The sequence below is a fragment of the Molothrus ater genome, chromosome 20 (genome assembly GCF_012460135.2).
Source record: "Molothrus ater isolate BHLD 08-10-18 breed brown headed cowbird chromosome 20, BPBGC_Mater_1.1, whole genome shotgun sequence".
Taxonomy (NCBI): domain Eukaryota; kingdom Metazoa; phylum Chordata; class Aves; order Passeriformes; family Icteridae; genus Molothrus; species Molothrus ater.
The window spans coordinates 7718650-7738807 of NC_050497.2; the positions used below are offsets into that span (position 1 = coordinate 7718650).

General features: G+C 54.1%; 1 protein-coding gene across 5 annotated transcripts in view; it reads right to left on the reverse strand.

Annotated features, from left to right (window-relative positions):
* RALGDS (ral guanine nucleotide dissociation stimulator) overlaps positions 1-20158 on the reverse strand; it is a 56245-nt gene that overhangs the window by 7677 nt on the left and 28410 nt on the right. For 3 of the 5 annotated variants that reach the window (XM_036393921.2, XM_036393919.2, XM_036393918.2), the window contains exons 1-2: positions 15633-16011; positions 202-312 (exon numbers count right to left, since the gene is read on the reverse strand). In XM_036393921.2, coding sequence (XP_036249814.1) covers positions 202-312; positions 15633-15812 — 291 coding nt within the window. In that variant the 5' untranslated portion in view covers positions 15813-16011. Of the gene's footprint in view, positions 1-201; positions 313-15632; positions 16012-20158 lie in introns of those variants that run through there. The other 2 variants (XM_036393922.2, XM_036393920.1) reach the window with 1 other exon arrangement.

Sequence of the window (20158 nt, forward strand, 5' to 3'; positions counted from 1 at the left end):
CTCAGAGTTGCCAAATTCCAGATACAAATCAGAGTTGCCCTAGTTTTTCAAAATGGGACTGCAGATTGTTTCACCTGTACCCCTTCCCATGCATCAGAGGGCAACAGGTGCTCCCACTCCCTGCTCCCAAACCAACACATGATTCCCACGGCAGGGAAACATCTGAATCCTCCCCTGAGGCAGGAGGAGCCCCCAGCTTACCCCCAGCCAGCGCTGCCCTTTGTTGGCCGTGTGGTGGAGCTGCACTTTCCGGAGGGATATGCTGTAGATCACACCATCCTCCAGCTCTTCTCCGATCTCCTGTGTGGAGCTCTGCATGGAAAAACAAGATACACCATGAGATAAGGACAGCAAAGCGTGGCAGAGACGCTTTTGTGGCTCCTATGAGGGATCCCAGCAAGCCAAAGGCAGCAGCTGGCTGGCAGGGACTCTCCCTCACCTGCTCAGAAATGCAAACCAGGTGACACCAGTGTGTCTGGCTGGCTGAGCCTGCCCACAGTGGAGCCAGGACTTTGGGAAGCTGCTCTTGGTCTGTCCCACATCCCCTGGCTCCATGTCTCAGCCCTTCAGCAGATCCAGGCTGTTCCAGTGCAAGGTGGGACCCCTCACAAGGCAGGGAAGGGGACAGTGACAGCACAGCTCAGTGCCCAGCCCTGGCTGCTCCCCTCCCCAAGCCTCTGCCTCTCCTGTGAGGTGACACTGGCTGCTGATCTGAGCAGAGTCTCAGTGATCTGAACCAGCCACCCTGGTGCACTTCCCTAATAAATAATAATAAAAATAACAAAAATAATAAAAATAATCACTGTCAAACCAAGCTGCCCATGGCACAAGTCAGAAATCCAAAGCTCAAAGCTGGGGAAAATCCAGAGACCTGCACCAGGGTGAGATCAGGCACAGCCAGGACCAGTTTGGACACAGGGTTCAGGCACCTCTGGGTGACAGGCACCCAGCTATGAGGCTCCCATTTCTGCTCTGCAGGATGGAGAGCACCAACAATTTGGTGAGGAAAGGGGTGATGCTCTCAGGGCAGGTTCCCAGCACCACATACCAGCACGGGCTCAGCAGCAGCTCCAGCCCCACAAGGACAATTTGGTTCCCTCCTCCTCCTCCTCCTCCTCCCTAACCACGCTCTGCTGAGTCAGTGCCTCCCTTAAGAAGATTTATCCAGATCCTTTTAAACACTGCAGGGATCTCCCCCGCCCTCCAACCCCCTCACCAAATGGCAGGACATGGACGAACACACACCAAAACCCACAGCTCAGCAGAAGGAGAAAATGCCTGAAAGCAGTAAGCTGTTAGAAGGGGAGGTGACCATCACTGGGACACAAGGCTGTGGGGACAAAGCTCTCCTGCCAGAGCCAGCCCTCAGCTTGCCCTGCAAGTGCCCCTCAAAGAGCCCTGAGCATTGACAACAACACACTCAGGAAGAACTGCCATGAAAGGATTTAGGATGGAGCCCCAGAAGTGATGCTGCTCCCTGCAAAAAATGCTCTCCAAACTGCCCTGGGAACATGGGGACAGCCACACCCAGGCTCAGAAGAGGCTGCACACCTCAGGGACCACAGGACCCTGAGCTGATGGATCCCACGTGCACCCAAACACTCCTCCTTTATCAGCCCCACCACAGCAGTGCCCACTGCTCTGCTCTCAGACCCTGCTCAAGCCAGGGCTGTTCTCACAAGGAATCAAGGCAGGGAAGCACAGCCAGCCCAGAGACTGAGGGGAAGCTTGAAAAAGCCTCTCATTCATGGCTGTAATGAATGAGGGCAGAGAATCCCCCTGGGCAGGGTTGCTGACTTTTTCACTTTCTGCTGAACCTGCTTTTCTCACTTCATGCCAGGCTATGGAGAGGTTTGGTTTGCTGAAGTTCAAGGAACTTTGAGGTTCTGCTGTGAACATCAGGAACCTTTCCCAGGGTTCAGTGGCTTCCAGAGCAACCCTGAGAGCACCCACATGAGGCAGCAGACACCAAACATCCTTCCTGGCACCTGTGTCTGTCCCTCTCTTATTCTGTGCTCTGGGATAAATTATGGCACAAATTTGTGTTCAAGTACACTGCCCTGGGGACTGGCACAACCTGGCACAGCTAAAGCTTTGTGTCCACTCTGGATCAAACATCTACACTGACAGCACCTAACCAAGTTGGCCAAGTTGTCTTTCTTCCACCTTTAGATGCCGTTTCCCACAAAAACAAAAAACCAACAAAAACCCAAACAAACAACAACAACAAAAAAAATAAAGCCATGGAAATGCTTCCCAATTTGTCCTGAGCTCTTTCCCAGCCTTCATCACCCAACCTGCATGTCAGCCCTACCCCTGTGTACCTCCCACTTAAGCTCTGGGTCCAGCAGGACCAGAGTCCTGTACAATCTAACTCAGAAAAGAGATTTGCCCAGGCAGTTGTATACCCCAGATGAAAATATCAAGAAAAATTAGATGCTTGCTGACATGCAATTAAATTCATAAATTAAATCATATGGGAGGAAAAAACCATCTCAGGATCAACCCATGAATCATTGGCAAACGCTGTGCAACTACAGTGGAAATTATTGCCACAACTGTGCAGGGTTTTCACTCTGCATTTCATGTCACGTGCAGGGGATACACCCCACTCTGATGTGCAGAAAAGCAAATTTCATTTCCTTCCCATATCCAAGACTGTCAGATTCATTCATTTTTTGCCTTGCTGACTTGCGTGATATCCCCCAAAGTTCCCCCTTTGCAAACCACACACGGAGGCCACGGCTTCCCAGCGGTCTGCAGGCTCCTGCCAAGAGCCAGGAGAGCTGCTACACTGGGACATTCTAAAATTTGGCTATTTATATTCCGTGTGAGCTTCCTCTTTGCTACGGCTGCTCCTGTGAGATGCTGATTGTGCATTCCGCGCACATCGGTTAAAAACCAACCCAAAGCAAAAAAGCAGCAGCAGGATGGAGGCAGAGGAGTCTCATTCCAACACCTGCACCAAGCACACGTTTCTCCCCTTGCAGGTGAGCTGGGAGCAGGGCAGGGACAGACTCAAAACCTTGACCTGTGCCTTATGTTTGTGCTGGCCAGGCAGAATCCTGCACTCACACCAGCGAGTCAGCCAAAGCTGAATGCCTTCAAAATGGTCTCTAAAGAGACAGATGAGTGCTTTCCTTTACTTAGATTATTGGAAATAACGCTGTTTCAAAAGATGCGGAGCAGACAGGGCCTTGGAGGCAGCAATCACGGAATATTGCAACAGTCACTGCTCCCCGCTGCCTGCCCTGCACATCTGCTGGGATTTTCTGCCCCTCAGAAGGGAACATGAGTCAGCCAGCACACAAACCCTCCTCCACCTCAGCCTGAGGGTGAGACACAGGTGAACAGCCCCTTCTGTTGGCACAAGGGATGAATCCAACAAGCCCAGGCAGTGCTTTAAACATCTGCAACAAGATTTGATGGTTATGGCATCTGCACCTTCCACCAAATTCATACAGGTGGGACTCGGCAGCCCAGAAAGTGAGGTCCAACACATTTCAAGATGGGCATCAAGAAAAGGGAATACACAGAAAAAATGAACTTTTCTTTGATTTCTCCAGAGTTCAGTGTGCAATCCTGGTCCTCTCCCCACACCAGGAGAAAGGCTGGAGCACAAGGGGCACAAGGAAAAGCCACATGTTTAACTCTCCCCAGTTGTGCAGAGCAGAGGCTTTTGCAGAAGCAGTGAGTGAACTCTGCAGGAGTTCATCCCCTGAAATATGAAACGGGAGCCTGCACCAGATGGCTGCCCTGGGCCTGGGGACTGCCTCTTCCAATTGCAGCCAGCCCTGGAGCTCCCACTGATGGTTCAAAGCTTTTGTGACTACACCAGGGAGGAATTCCTGCTCCGTGCAATAAACTCTTCTGCTCTCTGCTGAATGTTCTTGTACTCGGCGTGGTGTCAAACCCCACGTCTTCACACAGAGGATTAATAAGGAGCTCTAAGATGCAGCCAAGGTTTGTGAGCCTGGAGGAAGGGTGTGAGGGACCCTGAGAGCCGGGCAGAGAGCAGCAGCAGCAGCAGGGACTCTGCCTTCGGCTCTTCCCGACAGATGAAAGGAGGGGAAAATGCAAAAACCAAACAGCAAAGCAAAACATTGGCTCAGGCTCTGCATTTTGGAAAGTGTTTGAGCTCGGTCACAGAGGTGGTTTTAGTTAGACAGGAGCAAAGTGCAGGATTAAGTGTGAGCACGGCTGCATCCCCACACTTACACACAGACAATTACCCAACAATTACCAGGTCTTAAGAGCTCTGGTCCCACGCGCCCCAGGTTAGTGCACTGGCCTCCAAAGGCACAAAAATAATGAACTGTTAGTGGAAAAAGGTATTAATTTCAGCACATGTGGAGGAGGCACAACTGCTTAAAGTGCTTTTGCTGATGCTCTCTGGACCACAGCTGGTTTAACAATCAAGATATTTGTGTTACTCTGCTCCCTTTTCTGTTGAGTTACACAAAATGCCTGTTCTACAGACAGGTACAGAGCAGCACTGAGAGTATCTCTGCTGAATTCAAAGGGGCTGCTGCTACCAGCCACAAGAGAGGAGCAGGCACTAACCCTGCCCCTGGGAAGCCAGGAACGTGTGCCTGTTGGGAATTAATAGAGACAAGAAAAGGCAGAGCTGAGCCTCAGAGACGTCACCAGGGGTTTCCCATTGAAGCTCCGTGCTTGCACAAGCTCAAAAGCACCTGATGAAAGGTGGTAAAGCCAGGAACAGCAACTGGGGGTTTGGTCTTTACAATCCCCAGCCCTTTCTCAGAATAATCCCTTCCCACTAGCAACGGGAAATGGGCCTTTCCAGAAACAGAGGAAACCAGCTCCAGCTCGGCCCATGTCCAACACCAACCCCCAGCTCACTTTCATTTCACCCCCAGGAGCAAACCCTGAACCCCTGCAAGCAACAGCAGCGACTCTGGGACCTCTTATGCAAAGCTGAGTGTATGACATTATGTAAAAGGAAATAGGAAAAAAGTCAGCCCCGGGTAGTGAAAGGAAAACAAGCTCAGTTCTGTGAACCGAAGATAAAGACCACAAAAGCAGAAGCACCCTCTGTCCTACACGTCCAAAATAAGCACACACAGCACAACACTCTTCCCCCCATGGGGACTTCCAGGCAAAAAGCCCTGTGGTGGCTCTTCCCCCACAGCTCTGCCTGGAGGGATCATCCACTCCTGGCACTCACTGTTTCCTTCCCCTGGCTGTGCTCAGGAAGGCTCCAAGGACTACCCCAAGTGCTGAGGAAGCTGACAAACATCCCCTGTTTTAGGGGAAGGAAAGGTACCCACGCTGGTGACTCACAGCATGTCCCGTGGAGCAGCAGCCCCACTGAGGGCAGGAGCACTTTTGCTCCAAAACATCATCCCAGCCATGGGTGCTAAACTGTTAATTCCCAGCCATGGCCATGGTGGCACTGGGGTGGTTCTCTCCAGCTGGGCAAGTTCATCTCCCACTGTCTCCTTTCCCCCTGCTGATGGAGCTCAGTCCCCTGCCACAGCTGGGTGCACCCAGCCCCTGCTCCCCATGCAGAGATGTCCAGCAGAAAGACACAATTCCTTTGGGTTTTCAACACTCTCTGCCTTCCTTCCTGCCTGCAACCAGGACTGATTCCAGCAGCCCATAAAAACACAGCAACAAAAGGGGAAACAGGAAAAGAACAGAAAAAGGGCCAGAAGCTGAACTCAAACCCACCATGAAAAAGGGGTGATTTTGCCAGGACACCAGGCCAGTGGCAACAGCTGAGGGCCTGTTCTCTCCCCAGCAGATGCTGGGCTCCACAGCTGGGTTTTCCTGACACTCTGCTCCAGATGTTTCAGCACAGAAAGCCGTGCCTCAGGGGAACAGCCCTGGAGCCAGAGCATCACCCAGCACCACGATGGGGCAGAGAGAAAGAGAGGCCACATCACCCCATATCTGCCTCTTGTAGGGATCTTACACCTCCTCTCTCAGGCTCTGAGACCAACAGCAGCTCTGACCCTGTGTCTGTGACCCAGAGGGTATCCAAAGGCAGCCTTCTCCACCCTGGCAGGCCAGGGAGAAGGGAAGGGAAGCTGGCAGCTGGGTTACAGAGGCATCTTGTGACTCACACGCAGTGAGTCAGTGGCTGGAGCAAGGATTAGGAGCTCAGCCTCAGTCCAGGAACGAGACAAAGCAGATAAGCAGGATTCCTCCCCCACTTGCTCCTGGTTTGCTTTTAGAGAAAACCAAAAGCCTTCCCACGTGGAGAGACTTGTTCCATTCTTTTTCTGGATTGGAAATCAAAGGCTCTGCATGACCAGTCCATCCCCAGCCTCCAAGGGGCAGGATCAGACCCCTGAGGTGGGGAAATGCAGGTGGCTGGGGGATCAGGCTGACAGGGGGACTCCCCAGGGAAAAACAAACTCCAGCCACAACAGGGATGACTGATGAACTGCAAACCCTGAGTTTCCTACACCCAGGAAGCCACCACCCATCTGCACCCCATATGGAAACACCACCCCGTGTCCCCTCCCAGGGGACGTGCTGGGATGGGCTCCCCTCGCAGGCTATTCGAAGAAAACTGAGTGCAGCAGGTTTTGCTTCCTCTCTAAGTCGATGGAAAAAAAGATCCCGCCGACACAGCAGATCTGGCTCTTGCTCCACGGCCCTGAGCCCCGTGCTCGTGACGGCCCTGGAGCATCCCTGCCCGGAGCCAGCACAGGGGCAGGCTCGGAGCAGAGGGACACAGCCCTGCTCACAGAGCCACTGCTGCGCCACCGACTCGCCCACACCCCCGGGGCATTACTGGAAGTGAAACCAGAACGACGCGGCTGGTGAAAAACGGTGCATGAAAAATTAATGTGGGTACTGCTCCGCGAGGTTAAATAAAGATTGAGCGTCTCATTCCAAGTCATTTCGGCTCAGAACAAAAGGTTTGCGTTTTACTGAGATGGAACAGAAAAACCTGCAATAAAAACATAACTGAAACAAGTTCAAAAACTGATTGATGTTTTTCTGGGTGTACAGTAGCACCTGGAAGTCACATGCAACATGACAGTTCCTCAGCCTTGTTCAAATGTGAATTTAAACACAAGGGGTGCCCTGAAGAGTTCCAGCCTACCTGACCTAATCTACTCTATCAATTCCACCTCTGGAGCAGGCCCCTGGTGCACCAAACGTGTTATTTCTGGGGCAGCAACAGCTGGCAGGTGTACTGGGGAAGGGATGGAGATGAGCTTAGCACTCAGAGATGATGTTCCTTGAAACTGATTGGAACAGTCACAGCTAAAATGTCAATTCTGGCGTCACACATGTTCACCAGGACACACAGGCTTGTTCCTTGTGGCAGCTCCAGGGCAATGCTTGTCCTTTGCATGCATCAGCACCTGCAAGTGACTCCATCTTCACAAAAGCCTTTACGTTCCCTGAGATGCAAAACCTTGAATACTCTCAGCTCTCAGCCCATGCACCAGCCCAGACAGCCAAAAAATTTGTCTTAAGAAGCATCATCTGCAATAAAATCAGCTCCTTTTGTCAAACCTGCCCCTTGCCCTGGCACAGCCACGTCCTGCACGAATGGAGAGCTCACCTGGGCACACACAAGGTGGGATGTGCAGGAGGGGCAAAGCAAAGAGGGCAAAGCAAAGATCCCAACTGCCAGATCCCACTGGCCCCACACTGACATTCCCAGAGAGTTTCACCCCACAGTATTCCCCAGCAGCCTGATTAAATTGTAAATGTAAATGTCTGGGCAGTAACTCTCCTGCTGCAGCTTGAGGAGGGGAAAAGACAGCAAAGCCACTGGAATCAGCCAAAGCCAAAATCTCCCTGGAATTCTGAAGGTGCACGTACCAGGGGCTGTCCAAAAGCCACAGCCTTGCCTGGCCACACTAAAACAGCACCTTTCCCCTCCGTTTCCATTTGAACAAGGTTAATTTCAATCTAGCTCAGACACATCCTTAGCTTAGATAAACTGAACCGAAAATAAACCCCAGTGCAATAAACCCCAGTGAAATAAACGCGTCCACCCATGTGTTTACTCTGCCTTACGTCAAGCAGCGTTCCCTCCACCAAACCCGGCATGACCAAACCGGGCAAAGCTGACAATCCTGGACCTTTAGGGACCCCCTCCTCAAAATCCCGTGCAGAGAGGGTGCCCGGGGGGCTGTGCATGCCCCCAGCCCAGGCTGGCCCCGGGCGCGCTGTGCCAGCCGGCTCGATGGCAGCGCCGGTGGCACAGCGACAGCCCCGGCTCTGTGCGTGCGTGTCTGCACCAGGGTGACCCAGTAAACAGCTGAAGCAGAGAAAATGCAGGAACAATCCAGCGCGGAGGGGCTGGCGGCGAAAGGACGGCAGGAATAAATGCGGGGCTTTGTTCTCCGGCCGTGCCCAGCTCCCAGCCCGGCCGGGATGACGCGAGGCTCCTCCGTTTGCTGCTGGTTTGTGATTCCCGGGATCAGCCGGGCTCGTCCCAGCCACCTCCTGACACCCGCAGCCCCAGCGTGTCCCGGCACAGCCCAGCTGCGGGTTCCAGGCCATTCCCTTCGCTCCGAGGAGATTTTCCCCTTGCAGAGCATCCCGCTACTCCCGTGGGAAGGTGGAAGAGGCAAGAGCAAGCGCTCCCGCTTTGTAAACAACTAAATCTCACCTTGGGAGCATTACTTAAATAGGTGTCAACGAGGCAGGAGGCGCGACGCGAGCAGGTGGCAACATGCCGACACCTGGAGGGGGGGAACGGGATGCTCCGCCAGCTCCCGGTGATTTCCACAGCTGAGGCAAATGAGATTTTACGATTAACTGGCACCTTTGGGGAGAAAACCACTGGGAAAGGATAAAAATCGCGCTGTTGTCAAGTGTCTGAACACACACCAAAGTGAGGTTTGGCCCCTGGGTCCTGCCCTGTGTGCCAGATCTGCGGCACAAGGGATGCAGGTGCCCGGGCTGGGAGGATGAATTCCTGCCCCAGACCCTCAGCCCTGCTCTGTAGGTGCGGGGTTTTGGCCATGGAGCACTGCAGAGCAGCTCAAACATCCACAGGAGCCTGTTCCTCCTGGCTACACACCTCAGTGAGCCGGTGCACACACGTTCCCAACCCCACGCTCCTGCTCCTGCCACCCTGCCCCCTCCATCCTCTGGCATTACAGGTGAGCACTCCTACAGCCCGCCCTCACATTTAAAAACATTATTTTGGGATATCCAAAAAGCTGGAGTGCACAATGGCTGTGGGGCAGCAACAATGTGAAGAGGGCAGAGGTGCCAACCTTCATCCCCTGACTCCTTTCCTTTGATGTTCCCTGGATTAAGACCAGCCAAGCCTCAAACATCCCCATCCTCCCAGAGCTGACTTTTGCTGAGGAACACACCAAAACCCATGGGAATGAGCACGGGGAGAGATGGAGTTTGTGGAATACCCCCCTAAGAAGCACCTCAGGGAAGAAGTGCTTGTTATGACACTGGTGTGATCCATAGCTATGCTCTGAGTCACCCCAGCTCTGCCAGGGAAGAACCAGCCAGGCCTGTCCTGTGTCTGTGCCAGCTCTCACTGTTGCAACAGGGACAGAATGGAGTAAAGCACATTGTCTGGAAACCCAGAAATGCCAGTGAGTGTCACCAGCAACGGGCACCACCAACACACTGCTCAGCACCGGGGCTGCTGAGCAGCAGAACTGCAGCGGGGACCAGATAGCCATGAAAAATACAACCAAAAGCAAACAAATAGAAGCTCTTGGAGAAAAAAATAGCAGCTTTTGGAGGAGAGCTGGGCTACTTTAGGGTGATAAACCAACCTGAGGTTGGCCTTCTCCTGGAGGGTCTGCAGTGATTGTTGGGGTGACACCATCAGCCCCAGCTCCCAGGGCTCTGCTGCTGCAGTGCACAGAGCCAGACCTTGCCAGCAGCAGGCCACCAACTGAGCCTCTTAGACAGCTCTCTGACCAAAATCCCCAGGGTTTCAGCCTAAACTGGAAGGTGAGGTCCTGAACCCGCCAGCCACGTGAAGGTGGAGCTTCAGCATCCTTATTGACTTCCCACAGCTGAGCTTTGCCCCTGCCAGTCCCAGGCAAGGTGCTTTGCTTCGCCCAGCTTGGCTAAGCCTTGGTTTCCTGAAGTCAGTTCCGACTCCTAGAGGTGAACCCAAAGCAAACACATCATTTCACAAACACACTCTGGCTGGAGCAGGAGCCTGGGGCAGGCTCTCAGCTTCAGGGTCACCATGGAGACCCAACCACTGCAAGAAGCAGGGGAAGGCTGTGCGGTTTTGCTCCATCACATGAAAAGAAGTTCTGGTAAGACAGGTAGCGAGCCCTTGGCAAAGCAGGTTTCCACACCAGCCCTCAGTTCAGCTGCTGGACCGTGGTTAGCAGAAAGCAAAAAATAATGCCTCAGCATTCCAGATGAAGCTGCCTCCGATGAGTTTCCTCTCCAATCTGCTCTGTTTGCAAGTTAGACCAACTTTTCTTCCCCTCCCAGTGGCTCTGAGGGCTCGGCTGGTCCCTGGCAGGCAGAGCCATCCCCATCCTGCCTCTGCTGAGCCCAGGGCTCCCCAAGCAGCTGCTCCCAGCACCCCACGTGTGGAGGGAAGACGCCCTTTCTCGTCCCAGCACGTTTCTGACAGCAGAGCTCATCCAAATACCAACAGTGTAATGAAAACAAACTGCTGTGGAGCCAGCCGAGGCAAAAGGGCCACGCCAGGAGCCTCTGCTGTGCTTAATCTCCAGTGACATTCAGCTGTCACATAACTCCTGACCCTCAGGTGGAGGGAACTCGGCGTTATCTAATGTGAAAGTGCGGCCCTGCAAGAACCCGGGCCAGCACAGCTGAATGTGACTGAAAACCAGAGAGGTGATTTGCATAACATCACAAAAACAAACCCAAACCAGGTGAGGGACGAGGTCTGGGGAGCTGCAGAGTCACTCCAGTGCGCAGGAGGAGAGCAGCACAGCACAGCCCACGCTGCCCGTGCTCAGAATTGGGAAAGGACTTTCCTGGCACCTCTGGCAGGGCTGTTCCCAGGTGTGAGCAGAACAAAAGGCCCCTCCACAAACCCCCTGTGCCAGCCCAGTGCCCAGAGCAGCCCTTGCAGCTCTGCCCCTGCTCCGACCCCCTCCCTGTGACTCCCTTCAAGCAGCCTGGCTGGGATCACTGGGATCACTGGGATTACTGGGATTAGTGCTGCGTGCTCAGCACTCCCTTTCCCTAATGACTCAGGAGCAAAGTCCAAATGCATCATTACTGGGGCTGCTGTGAGGGGCAGGTGAGTCCCCACCTGGGCACTGAGACACCTGATAACTGGAATATCCAAACACCCCAGTCCTTGCCCTGCTGCTGGTGTTCCCAGGAATGCTCCAGCCGGGGGCTGCCTCACAATTCCAGCATGATGCTTCTTCCTGGGCACCAAACCCCACTGCCAGCATCACCTTTCAGCCCACAGATGCTTCCCTCTGCAAAACAAAGATCCCACAGACCCCTGGAATACAACACACACTTGGGAGCAGCCACGGCTGCTGCTGTGGGAGCTAACCCACACAAACATCACACTAACCTGTAAAAGGACTCGATCCCACAACTCAACTCCTTCTCCCCAAGGCCAAAGGAATGTTTCAAACCCCAATCCTCCCCCCCCAGACCCCACCAAAGCAATGCACAAACCCTGGCTGGTCACGAGCTGTGCTGGAGCCCCCCGGGGCCCCCTGCCAGCAGCTCAGCCAGCTTTGTATCCAAATCCTGCTCCTTAGCAACCACATTTTTTTCCCCCCTCTTGCTGAGTCCGTGGGAGATGAAGAAATATTTGAGAACTGAGACAGCCCTGCTGCAAGGATATATTTAAATAAAAGGAGCATGGACGTTTGAAAGCCAGGCATTAGGCAGCTCTGGAGATAAGGGTGTTAGAGAAAGTGTGAGCAGGGCATGCCCAGCCTTTACATGGGGTCTGGAGTGACCTAAATAAGCTCTTTGCTCCTTCAATTACACTCCCCTCGGGGGACACAGAGGCTGGCTAGAGAGCTGGGAGGGGAGATGGAGGAGCTGCTGGCCAGACCAACCAGGCAGAGCTCTGGCCCTGAGAGTGGGGTGATCACAGCCAGACCCCAAATCCCAAACAGTGGTGGGTGCTAAATGAGGCCCATCCCTGCAGGCACAGCTGGCCTGATGCTCCTTTTGCTCATCACACCCCAAAGCCAGGCCCAGGGAAGTGGGGAAATACTCCAGGACAGCATTTATTGGCCCCTGCCTGGTGATGCCACCCTGAGAGCCACACAAAGAGAGGCTGCAGTGGAGCAATAGTGTGATCTGGGCCAGGGGGCTGAAGCTGAGTGATGCTGAAGCTCAGGGTGGCCTAGGGGGCTGTTTGCCCCTTCATCCTGTGGACAAACACAGATTTCAGTTTCCAGGGCTGCCAGTCTGGTACTAAATCCACTAAAACCTCAGTGAGACCCCAGTATGGGGATCCCCACCCTTATGGAAACCATGGCACAGCAGCCTCTGAGTAAAACAATTATTACACAAACGCATTTGGAAGCTTCTCTCCAGCTTCCCTCTAACCATATCAAACAATAATAATAAAAAACCCCTCCCACCTCTGTTATTCCCACCCTGCATCAGCCACCAACAATCAGCATCCCAGCCTGCTCCAGGCCTCACCAAACCCCTCTGGAAGGGAGCCAGAAGGTAGCTCCCCATCCAAGAAATACCAACAGATGATGTTCATCTGGCAAATTGCAGGGGACATATCAGGTTGTGCCTGGGGGGGAGAACAGGCTGGGAGAAAAGGATCTTATTCCAAAGGCACCATAGGAAGTGAAAAGAAAATGGCTTTTAAGAGACATCTTTGCCTCTCCCTCCCAGCTGTAAAGAACAAGCACTGACCTATGAGGCATCTGGGCTGAGCAATTCAAGTTTTCAAGGATTCATTTAGCAACTGAAAATCTCCTAATTGTTCAGAAAACAAACACAGCCAGAATTACAAGGACTTTTTTATAAGGGCTTTTTTTAATAAGAGTCAGCCCAGCCTCCTCAGAGGTTCAGCAACATCAGCTGCATGAAAGTTTCAGTCTGTGTCATCTGCAGTGGTGTTTTAGGCCACTCCTGGCCAGCAGAACCAGGAGGGCCACCAGATTCACTCTGTGGCTCCTGCTGGACTGGAAGGATTGACACTGCTGAATATGGAATGGACTGGAACTGAAAAGGTCAAAACAAAAGGTCTGCAAAGCTGCCCTGTCAATCCCCCACTTGAGACAGTCAGTTTAAATTTTCCATCCCCTGTGGTTCGAATCCTGGTGAGAGCCCTTGGCTCCCAGGGCCAGGAGGCCTCACTCAGTGATGCTCACAGATGCTGATCGATACCGTTGCTGCGGGATACAGGCAAAGTCTGCCCTGCTGCCATCCCCTGGGGGCTCAGCAAGGACCAGAGAGAGCCACAATCCCTGCAGCCTGCCCAGCAGCTTTCCAGGGAGCCTCCATTCCCTGTGGGACCAGACTCTCCACCCAGGAGCTCTGCCAAAACCAGCACAGCTCCCTCTGATGAGGTGACAAAGGTCCCAACGTGTCCTGGGGACTGTCACTGGGGCTCAGCAAAACACTGATGGTCCCTGGGGGATCTTATTCAAATAATCTGCCTTCTCCTCTCAGTGTGCAGCTACAGCTCTGCCTGAGGACTGCAGCCTCACCAGGCCACCACAGTTGTCACAACAGTGACACATTTTTTCCTTTCCCCAGTCATGCAGTGAACACCCTGTGCATCCCAAAGCTGCTCAGGAGGTCACTGTGCACCCCTCTGGGCTGCCCCTTTTCTCACCATCACTTGGAAATAGGAAAAAAAAACAAAAATAAAAGGAGGAATTTCTCTGTTCAGGACTGGGAGGGAAACTCGAGGGAGCAGATGCTGGGGCTGTGCTCTGACCATTCCCCAGCACAGCCCAGGGCAGAGATGTGGGCACAGGCAGCTCGAGGGGAGCCCTGGCTGGCAGCTGTGCCCGTGCCAGGCTCAGGTGAGCAGGGCTTTGCTCAGGGCCATGCAAAGCCTCCCTCAGCCCCATCCCTTTTCCCTCACAGCCACATCACCCAAGATGCTCCAAATCCCCCCCTGAGCTCCAGAGCCTCCTCCAGCTAGGGCACATTGTGCCAGGCAGGCTGTCCCCTGGCATGAGAGGGCCAGCACGCTGCATCACCCCCTCTTTTTCCCCTCTTTTCCCCCCTCCCTGCTCCTGCTCTCCCTGCCAAAAGCGCGGCCCCTGAGCCACCCGAGGCTGGACTTCCTGCCAGGCATAACACGAACCAGATGATGCACTCCAAAGCATGTCAGCACGCCCACCCCCAGGAGAGAGCAGCGGGGAGGGGAGAGCAGGGAAAACAAGCTGGATGGAGCTTCCATGAACTCTCCCGGAGCTGATGAGCTCTGCCGCCACCAGGCCAGAGGTGAAGCGGAACAGCCTGAGCTCACCATCCCTTCCTGAGCAGGACTTTTCCATGGCAGGTTGTGGGGTTGGTTGGTTGGGAGAAGGAGCCGCTGCCCTCCCCGAAACACGGGCTGCCCTCGGCGGGTATCTGCACAGCAGCCAGAGAGGCTTTAGCGGTGATTCCCCCCCTGCACCGCCCCTTTTCCAGCGGGAAGCATCCAGAGCAGCACATCTGCAGCTGGCTCCAAATCCCAGCAAAGCCAGACTGGCTGACCCTCGCTGCTGTTAACCCCTGCGCCGCCAGGGCTGCGGCTTCTGAAGAGCAAAATCTTCCTCCCGCCGAGCTCCTCCTGACACACCGTTTGCTCCCAACCAGGGACACTCCCATCACACCGATGACGATCATCCATTACCAGGATAAAAGATAAAAGGCCCAGCAGCTCTGACTCAGATTATTTCGGGTGCCTCCACATGCAGCTGCCATCAACAAAGCGCTCGGGGCCTCGCTGGGACCAGCCTGACTTTGAACCACCCGGGGTCGAATCCAAACAAGCACAAATATTTTTGCATCCTCCAGGAAAGTCCTCCCAATGCCCGTAACCTTCCCAGAGGACACTTCTGTGGTTTGGACAAGCCTGAAGCCTTTACAAACGGCTCAGATCTGAGCAGACTCCTGCCTCCCGCAGCCAAAGTCGCAAATAAAATATGAAAAGCCCGAAGTTTTAACAATCTGCCCCTTTCCCTGGGTGCCTGGAGGGAGAGCATCTGGTTTCTCCCTACAGTCCCCAGGGGCACAGGGGACTCACAGCAAAAGAAAAAAAAACAAGCAGGGGCACCCATTTGTTCAATAAAATGAAACACCAAACCCCTAAAGCACCTAGAGGCCTCTACAAGAAGGCTGGTGAGACTTTTGCAAGGGCATGGAGTGTTAGGATTTAAGCCGAAGAAGGGCAGATTTAGATGTTAGGAAGAAATTATTCTCTGAGAGGGTGGTGAGGCACTGGGCACAGGCTGCCCAGAGAAGCTGTGGCTGCCCCTGGAAGCGTTCCAGGCCAGGCTGGACGCAGCTTGGAGCAACCTGGGCTGGTGAAAGGCATCCCAGCCCATGGCAAGGCTGGAGAGAAAGACGATTTTACGGTCCCTCCGAACCCAAACCGCTCAGCGATTCTGTGTAACAGAATTCTGCGAATCACCCTGCGGATGCCCACAAACGCCGGGCCAGCCCTACCCACGCTGCCAGCGAGGCGGAGCCCCCCCAGACCCCCCAGACCCCGCACTCACCTCCAGCGGCGGCAGGTCGGGGTCGAGCTGCGTGAAGCTGTGCAGCACCACGGGGCTGCTCTCTCCGGCCACCTCCAGCCTGACGCCGCCCCAGAGGCTCCTGGCCCGCCGGCAGCCCTCGAACATCCTCTCGGGGCCGGCGGGGCCATGGTGCGGCGGGGCCCGGCGGCGGCTCACCATCGGCGGGGCCGCCGCATCCCCGGCTGCCCCGAACCCCGCCGCCGGCCCCGCCAGCCCCCACGGCTGCCCGGGGAGCCGCAGCGGGGACGTGGGGGCGATGCTCGGGGGGAGAGGAGCGCAGAGGAGCGGGGCAGGCACCGCACGGGAGCGGGCTGATGTCACGGCGGGGCAGGCACGGAGCCGGCTGGGCTGTAAAGCGCGGCTGGATTTCCTCCCTCCCGCAGCCTCCGCCCGCCCTCAGGGGCCGGCCCGGCTCGGCTCGGCCCCCTCGGGGAGGGGGAACGGGGATGGGGACGCGGCGGGTGTGAAAGGCGGCGAGGCTGCACAAAGGGAGGAGGGAGGGAGGAGGAGATGAGGAGGATGATGAGGAGGATGATGAGGAGGATGATGATGGAGGAAAGGAGAGGTAAAACCAGCGAGAACTGCTAACTCTTGTATCTGAGTATAAAACCTCAGTCTCCTTACTTTCAAAGGACAATAGTAATCCAATGGTTTTAGGAGTCACTCATCTTGGTGCAAGTCCAAGTGAAAGTAATGGAACCCCTCTCTAGTCCTAAACACATTCATAATCTTAACCCTAGTAACCCTCTCCACCCCCATCCTATTTCCACTCCTATCCAACAACCTCCAGAACACCCCCAACACAATTACAAACACAGTCAAAACCTCCTTCTTAATCAGCCTAATCCCAGTAGCAATCTACATCCACTCCGGAACAGAAAGCCCCACCTCCTTCTGAGAATGAAAATTCATTATAAACTTCAAAATCCCCATCAGCCCAAAAATAGACTTCTACTCCCTCACCTTCTTCCCCATTGCACTGCTCGTATCATGATCATCATGCGGGATGGGGTGGCCGGGGCTCCAGCCTCAGCTGGGTGGGGGGAAAAACACCGGGTTTGTTGGTTTTTTGTTGTTTTTTTTTTTTGTTTTTTTTTTTTTTTTTTTTTACCGTTGATGGGAGAGAGCAAAGTCACACAGGTGACAACGGCTCTGGGAGAGGAGCTTTGTGTAACCGGGTGGGAGCAAAGTCACAGAGGTGACAACGGCTCTGGGAGTGGAGCTTTGTGCCACAAGGGTGCTCGTGAAGCACCTGGGGGTCACACACCGCCAGCCAAAGGAAAAGTGAGAACTGCCAGCCCGTGAATATCATCAGCACGTGCTTTCATCCCAGCGTTATCCCGGCCCATGAGCTCAGCCCCCAGCCCCTCGCTGGGCTTGGTGACACGGTGACAGCGCTGCGGGGACAGCAGGCAGTGTCCCCTGCGGGACTGCGGTGATGTGACCCGCGGTGAGTCAGTGCCGGCCCCCCAGCACAGGCAAAGGGGGGATTAGGGGCCAGGGCAGTGCTCTCGGCCCAGCAGGGACTCCAGGAAAGCAAAACGAGCCTGGGGCACAGCAGGGCTGCAGATCCCACTTTAGAGAACCCCTGCAACATAATTTTGTTTTCAGAAGCAGAGAGAAATGAGCAAAACTGTTTGTCATTCATCAGCCCCCTGTGCTGAGCACTGCGTGCTCCAGCCCTCCCCTGCTCTTCCCCTTCCCTCCTCACAAACTCAGAAACTGCATCCCAGGGTCTGGGCAGTGCTGCTGACACCACCAAAACCCGGGACTTTCATGCCTCAGCTCCCTCTGCAGCTGAAATAACACCGGCCTCCCAGGGCCCTCCAGCCCTGCAGCTTTATTTCCAGCGAGGATGGAGCCAAGGCTCACATGTCCAGCTCTGCCCAGGGCACCAGCAGCTCCTGCCCGGGCAGGAAGGGATTAACAAAGCTGCCAGGCTGTGATAGGCTTCCAACTGGAAAGTTTACCAGGCAGAAGGATGAGCCAGGACAACGTGGGCTATTGTCCTGCTCTATCTGGAGCCAAAGAGGTCAGAGGGGACTTCCTGGACATCCTGGGAAAGGGGACCCAGCCCAGCAGCAGGGCCTTGCACTGCCCTGGCAGCCCCACATCTTTGGGGGCAATAGACACACTTTAAGCCTGCCCAGGCATGGAGATCCAGCCCTGAATCCTGCCCAGGGCACCCTGCAGTGCCAGGTGGGTCAGTGGAGCTCGCTCCACCACAGGAGGATGTGATGCTGCTCCCTGCAGAGGTGTCCCCAGCCCCACTGCCACGTCATGCAGGAACCACCTGGCACTGCAAGATGTGCTGTGAAACTCAGTGTTGTGCATCCCTTTGCTCAGGACATGCTGAAATCAGAGGCAGGGACCTGCTGAAATCAGAGGCAGGGACCTGCTTTCCAGCAGAAATCAGTGTTGCCTCTCTGGGCTGTGAAATATTTCAGAGGGAAACTCTGCTTTGCTTCATGTTTGAGTCCTAGGGCAGAGAAATCACAGCCCACCCCTGGAACTGCTTGGCAGGGCTCGAGTGCACACAACAAACAACAGCAGCACTCATTTTCAGCTGGCAAAACCCTCCCAGAGCCTCCAGCTCCGTCTGACCTCTGCAGAAAGACGCAGCTCTGTCTGATGGGCCATTTTCACCGTCCCTCGGTTGACCACTAAAGATGGCTTCAGGGGAAAAACACTTCTGATAATGGATAATAAATAATATAAGGCAGGAAAGCAACTGCAGGGGTTTAAAAATAGCCAGTCAGTTTCCTCTCTCCTCTCCTGGGAGCCTTCTGGGTCTGAAAAGCAAAACACTCAAAGCAGGGTCAGGAGCCCAAGTTCAGGATGTTTGCTCTGCCTAGCTAACCCCAAACACTCAGGGGCAAGGCTCTTGAAAATCATGAGATTCAAAACAAATAACTTTTCAAGGCTTCTCATTTGCCTCTAAGCACACAGGTGAAAGGGAGCAGGCAGCATCACACCCTCAGGTTTCCCTCTGGCACCCTTGAAGGTCGAGAAATTGTTGCAAAATGGGATTAATTGACATGCATGTGACTTCAGGGATTTAAGAAAAGGATCAGTGCTTGGGTGACTCATTAAAAAAAATATACTGTCAACTTGCACTTAGCAAACTCAGCCAGAAACTTTTCACAACACACTGAGCTTTTCCATGTCATCTGTAAATGTCCCATCCACTGTGGCAGGCCAGGAATTGGGTGCTGTGAGAAATCCACCAATTTTTGCCTTTCCAGCCCTCTGAAATCAGCTTTTGGCTGGATAAATACAAACCCACACGCCCAACACTGGAGCAGCTCTGCTCCTCTGCTTCAGCCTCCAACCTTTCCTGCAGGGTCAGTAACATGGAGAGGGTAACACAGGGAAACTTTTGGAACTTTAAGCCAGTTTTCTGGTTTGGGAATCAATTTGGGTCAATCTGTCCTAGTCAGGACCTGCAGATTCAGACCTCAGTTAACAACTGGGCTCAGCCTGGACCCCGAGTTGTCTCTCCCCAGCCCGTGGTGTCTGAGCATTCCCTCAGCCACATCCTCCAGCCCTCCTTTGCTCTCCTCTCCCTGCTCTGCTGCTGAGTGGGGCTTCCCAGCACATTTCCTACAGAGCAAACCCCACAGTGACCCAGTTCCTGTGCTCAGTGTTCCTGTGGGGGTTTTTTGCCATCAAGTGAGGCTGCCCACCCCAAAGCGTGGCTCACAAACACTCCCACAGGAGCAGCTCCTGCCTGCCATCAGCTGCCTGCAAACAACCCAGGGCTCCTGCCAGCATCCTCAGGGCACTGCCAGCACCCCCAAGGCACTGCCAGCCCCCCAACAAACCCACATTCCCTTTGAGCCTCAGTGAAAGCACAGCAGCACCGATGCCAAGAGCTGCAAAGAGCTGATCTCAGCCCCGAGCAGAGGAGGCAGGAATCACCCTCATCACCTCAAACTGAGCCCCTCTGGAGCATCACACATCTCCAGCTCTCACTGTTGGACCAGAGAGGGACCCAGGACCCAAAGCAGCAGCCTCTGAGGGGAACTGGGCTGCTTTATGTGGGAGTTGCAACATTATCCGGCCTCTGTCCCAGCTCTGGCACCAGCTCACAAGGCGAGTCTGTGTCAGGCTCTGACATGGAGCCCTCAGCACTTCCTTCTATTGTGCAGCTGGGGAAGCCCTTTTTCTTGCTGTTTTTAAGGCATTTTAGAGGAAAAGTGCTACCTAGTTACAAGAATTACTAACTGGAGGTTAGGCATTATGTGCTAGATCAAAACGTTTTGGGCATTCCAATTTTAATTGGAAAATACTTTTGTTTTCACTGCCCAGGCTCAGCTGGAAGTTATTTTATAAGAAATAATAATGATAATAATCCAACAGTAAACAACCACTACTATCTCTTCCACTTCAGGATGAGGGGGAAAGCTTGAGAAAGAAGGGAAAACAATGTCACTGCTCTGTCCATACAATCTGTACTGAGATGTGAGATTGGGTCCCCCCAAATTTGGGGACCAACAGACCTC